At 40.4% G+C, this 5000-nt stretch overlaps 1 protein-coding gene across 4 annotated transcripts in view; it reads left to right on the top strand.

Annotated features, from left to right (window-relative positions):
* Positions 1-5000, top strand: part of LOC137997077 (alkaline phosphatase-like) — a 37163-nt gene that overhangs the window by 1888 nt on the left and 30275 nt on the right. For 2 of the 4 annotated variants that reach the window (XM_068842828.1, XM_068842830.1), the window contains exon 1: positions 3776-3897. The exons of 1 other annotated variant lie outside the window; for it this stretch is intronic. Coding sequence is in view for 1 of the 3 variants with exons in the window: in XM_068842826.1 (XP_068698927.1) it covers positions 3843-3897 (55 nt within the window). In the remaining 2 variants the exon portion in view is untranslated. Of the gene's footprint in view, positions 1-3742; positions 3898-5000 lie in introns of those variants that run through there. One more of the 4 variants, XM_068842826.1, reaches the window with a different exon arrangement.

Raw genomic sequence — 5000 nt, 5'->3', positions numbered from 1 at the left:
CTATTACAAATGCAAGACAAGCCTACTATAATAACGAAAATTAAACGTAATCTCATAGAAGTTGTGCTACGCCAGACACGAAAGACCAATAAAAGACTACCCTTGTAAGAAGTGGCCAAAAACATGTGGAAATGTATTCTTCGTTTAATGCGGCAGCACAAAACCCCGAGGAAAGGGTGAAAATAATAAAAACAGCACATAGAATGACCTAAGTCCCCCGCTAAAACCTTAAATACCCTTAACTAGTCCCGTGACAACCCATGAGCTAGCCTGTTCCAGGCTCTCAGATAGTCGAGAAAAGGAAAAGAACTGCGTGTGAAAAGCGAGTGGGGGCTTGGGTCGAGGCGAGGCGGGAGAGCCTGTAAGCAGCTCTTTAAATTCTTCATTCCGCCCACTTTGCAAATAACCTTTCGCATGTCAAAATGTCAATGTCAAAGCCTTGAAAATGGGCGGCATTGTGTGGTTCCACGCGAGTTCAAGCGCGATTCTTTTATTGTTGTTCAGAGGTGATGCGTTGATTCTCTAAAGGCCATGTTTCTAAGTTCTTCAGGTTTTCAAAGAAAAACGTGACGTGTTTGGGAACGAAGATTCCTAGAGTTTTCCCTATTTAGCGTTATCCGTTTCTTACATTTGGCGGCGAAAATGTTGTGTTGGACGATGTGGCTGCTTCCTTCGAATTGGACCTTGTGTGGAACGAAAAACCTTCCGTTGTCACTGTTGTCTCACTTGTGCGAGTACGTTAGCCAGAATTTAAGGCACTTTTAAGAAAATAACTTTACAAACGAACGAAGGCATTGTCAAAGCAACCGGGAAACGAGTGTCAAGGAAATCACCGACGGGAGATTTAGCAAATTCGACCAAAAGACACGACCAATTCGAAAGCTGCGAGTTCCCGACGCTCTGTTGACTTTTCCAAGGAAAACAGAAACCCGACCATTGAAGTTTCTGGCCTAGATGATAAGATGGTCTCATCAATAAACTTCAGCTCTGATGCATCAGGACAACCGATAATGAATGTGAAAGACTGATATTTCATGTGGATGGCTTCAATTGCATTTGCAGTATACAGACACGTAGCCATCACCTTCGCTTCCTGAAATCGCTTGATCTTTTAAAGCTTTAAGACATGCATCGGAAATACAAGCCTCTTTTCGGCAACTTTTTGCGCTCTTTCAAAATGGTTTTTTCTTTTTGCTCTCATTTTTTCGAAGGCGATGAAGGCAGAAATTTAATTGACCCTAGCTGGTGAATTCGAATACGCAGCCAAGTATATTTGCATAAGAAAGAATAACATAATATTGTATTTTTCTCGTTCGTCAGAGTTTTCAGAGAGCGCCGTTGAATGCTAACAATTGTGGCGTGCAGGAGACATAAAAGTTGTGTGTGTGTGATAAAATTCGAACTATATATCGTACCCGGCGATGCTATACTGTAAGCGGTGTGGAGAGATGTCGTATCACAACATTAAAGCGCTTTCGCAACGCGCGGAAGTAACTGAAAGTTTTTGCTTTTACCAAAACCAGTTGGAAGCATTGCAAACGGATCTTTTTTTCGACTTAAGTTCAACAGACACAACTTTTGCTCGAATCTGAGGGCTTGTACGTTTGGGAATACTTTAAGATACTCGGCGACAGAGTTGACCTCTTTCTTTCGTGCTCCGCGCGTGAATCAAAATGATGACGAAAGTGTTGATGTAAACTGTCAAAATTGACCAATCAGAGGGTATACCAGGAGCTGGTATACTGGAATGAAGAATTTAAAGAGATGCTTACAGGCTCTCCCGCCTCGCCTCGACCCAAGCCCCCACTCGCTTTTCACACGCAGTTCTTTTCGTTTTCTCGACTATCTGAGAGCCTGGAACAGGCTACCCATGAGCCTTTCCATCGTGCCGTCAGAATATAAATTTCTGACTAATTCATTCAGCCATTCAATCGTCAGAAATTACATATTCTGACTACAAAACAAGAAGCTTCGAGTGAAAGTTTATGTAGGATGAGTCAGTCAGCTGTAAAAACTGCAAGACAATTCCACTAGAGACAAAGAAAGGAAAAGAGCAAGCAGTGTCACAATGAAGTTAAATACCAAGCTCCTTAGAGACCGACAGCCTAGATACCAAGCTGTCGTCCACGTAGCCACTCTTAGCAGAAACCGACCCCCATCTTCCGTGCCTCTGGAAAACCCTATCGGGCACCCCTGCATTAGCGGCAGTAGACGCGCCGCCCGCCCTTATTAAGGAGTGGGTACTAAATGCAGAACTTGATGGACGAGAAAGCGAAGCTGATCTTTTCACAGGTTTCTTAGCAGCCGCGGACTTCTCTTCTCTCTTTAATGAAATGTAATCCAATCAATTATGAGATGATGCATCAGTGCAAACAAGATATTCTTGATGTGTGTATCATTGCGGGTGTACAGACCCTGAAAGATGGAAATTTACCAAGCTGTTCCAAAGCAAACAAAACGAGGTTTCAAGACAAACCTCAGGTGCTTGATTTAACTCCATTGGAAGAAAGACTTACCGCATACCATCCCTTTTATTACAAATCTGTGAGCTACCCAGAGGAAGTCAAGCATTTACGGTAACATTGTTGAGGCACTAGCAGATGTAAGTTCAACAGTAAATGTTTTACCTACGGTAGGTCCTTAATGACTCACAGACCATCCCAGTGAAACTGAAAAGAAAACTCAGCAACAAGCATCACTATAAATTTGAGAATGTCAGACCAAGGACAGATTTAGATGATGCTGATTATGAAACGAGTAAATTATTCCAAAATGAAAACATAGAAATGCATCAACTGAAAATTGGCTCCAAATTTTCATCCCAATAAATGAAAATGCAGAATGGTCAGAATTCATCAAAGAATGCCAGCCTGTTCAAACAATCTGCCAGTTGTGAATAAGAACGGCAACAAATGCCAGTACAGGAAACAACATTGTTACGAATGATAATGATGTGAATGAATCATGATTAGTGTGAAATAGACGAAGGGCCAGTAGTTAAAATGGACACCTTATTACAAGAGCCTGATATGACTAAACATGGCGATTATATATTTTACGTGTTGCAACAGAAGAAGGAAATATACCTGTTTGTTCCTGATGTTTTGAAGAGTAATATTGCGGAAATAGTCAACATATCTATAGAGTTGAATTCCAGCTGAAAGACGATCTGTATAGCACATTGCAAAATGACTCGGACATACTCTAGTGAAATGAATACAATTATTAAACAGAGATGAACCTTTGGTTGCTTAACGAAGCCTCCAAGAATACTGTTTTTGGACATTAAACACCAGATCATTTAAAAATTCAGCTTTATTTCTTGAACAAAAGTTAAGAACCTAATTAAGAACCTAGTTAGCCTATAATTTTACACTAAATACCATTTATATAAGAACCTGTTTAGGCTAACTTCGAAAAACGTAGGTTCTTATACGCGGGTTTTTACTGTATGACTAGCTCCGTGAGCGGGCAAGATCAACCAAATCCCGCGCTGTGATAGGCTATCCGAGCAGGAAGATGGAGCCATACTGCCCGCTCGGGATTTCTCGCTTGGTCCCGCAAGATAAAAGATCTTTTTTCTTGGTGTTTTATCCCATATAATAAATCCTTTATTGACCAAGCTTGTTCGATCAAGATGGCTGGATATTTGCCTCGTTCTTTTTTTGCGTGTTTATGGACCTCGACTTTTCGTCTCGGTCCATAAACACGCAAAAAAAACAAACTTGGCCAATATCCAGCCATCTTGACCTCACGCTTGGTCAATAACCCATATGTTTATTAGATCACTTGCATTCGAGTGCCACACGAAGACGTAAGCTGGAAACTCTGAGCTCTTCACAATGCGATTCGTCGTTTCGTTGCTCATCTTAATATCGTCTCAATCTGCACTCACAGGTATGCACTGCTTATCATTCATAGGTTCAGTGTACCAGCCCCCATATTAGCCAATATTGTGCTGGGGTTTTGAAACATTTATCCTTACCATCAAATAGTTAGTCAATCCTATCATATGGAAAGCGATACCTTCCTTCTGTAATCTTTATTCTTTTGATCTTGAAGCATTGTCTTGATGTTTTGGAGTTTTGTCATAGTGTACTGTGACAACATTATGTGGTGAGGTTTTGTCATTATCAAGTGCACGGGCACTCAACGAGCCAAAACCCTTTGAGAGACATTTCTAGGTTCCTTGTAATTTATAAAGACTATCCAAAGAGATGTTCTTATCACCAAGAAAAATATGATCTGTTCGGATATCTTAGCTGAAAATTAAAGTGTCCGAGAATTTTAGGGAATGATATCTTCATTTCAGAAATTGTGAGTAATTGAAAGTTACCTTCTAAGAACTTTCAACCGAACCATTTTCTCTTCCGAAACTGCTAGCTGACGTTTTGAAGTGCCAAAAATTGCAAAAATACCCCTCCCGAAAACGTAGGTAACTACTTTTTCCTGGTCGCGAATCTTTTAGGCGATGTTTTAGTAAAGAAATCTATAGCTGTTAGGCAACGTAGAACCGAAATTCTTAGAACAGTTTGACTCTCCCGAGCAAGCACATTTTATTTCACCGAAGATTATGGTTGAGTGCCCGTGAGTCAGACATTATGTAACGAAATTTGCTGGTTAGCTGTATGTTTTCATGATGATGTGTTGAGGTCATCTTTGGACGTGCTGAGTTCACTGATAATCACATAACGGGAGAAACTCGACACGTCGTAAAAGAACCTCACCACATAAAATATAAACACAGCACTCTCAACACATCATGAAACACAACACGTAACCATCAAACCGTGTCACATAATGACAAAACCACACACCACACCACAAGACAAAACTTCAAGACCAAAGAATAAAGAATACTTAAGAAAGTTATGGCTTTCCATAGAATCATGCTAGGAAGAATAGGTCCGAAGTGAATCGTCATTTCACAAGCAAGAAATCTCTTTTTAAAGTTTATTTAGTGGCATCAATTGTCTATATAATTATGTTGATAATAATAA

Source organism: Montipora foliosa, chromosome 3, assembly GCF_036669935.1.
Source record: "Montipora foliosa isolate CH-2021 chromosome 3, ASM3666993v2, whole genome shotgun sequence".
Classification (NCBI taxonomy): domain Eukaryota; kingdom Metazoa; phylum Cnidaria; class Anthozoa; order Scleractinia; family Acroporidae; genus Montipora; species Montipora foliosa.
This window is presented reverse-complemented; position numbering and strand designations above follow the sequence as displayed.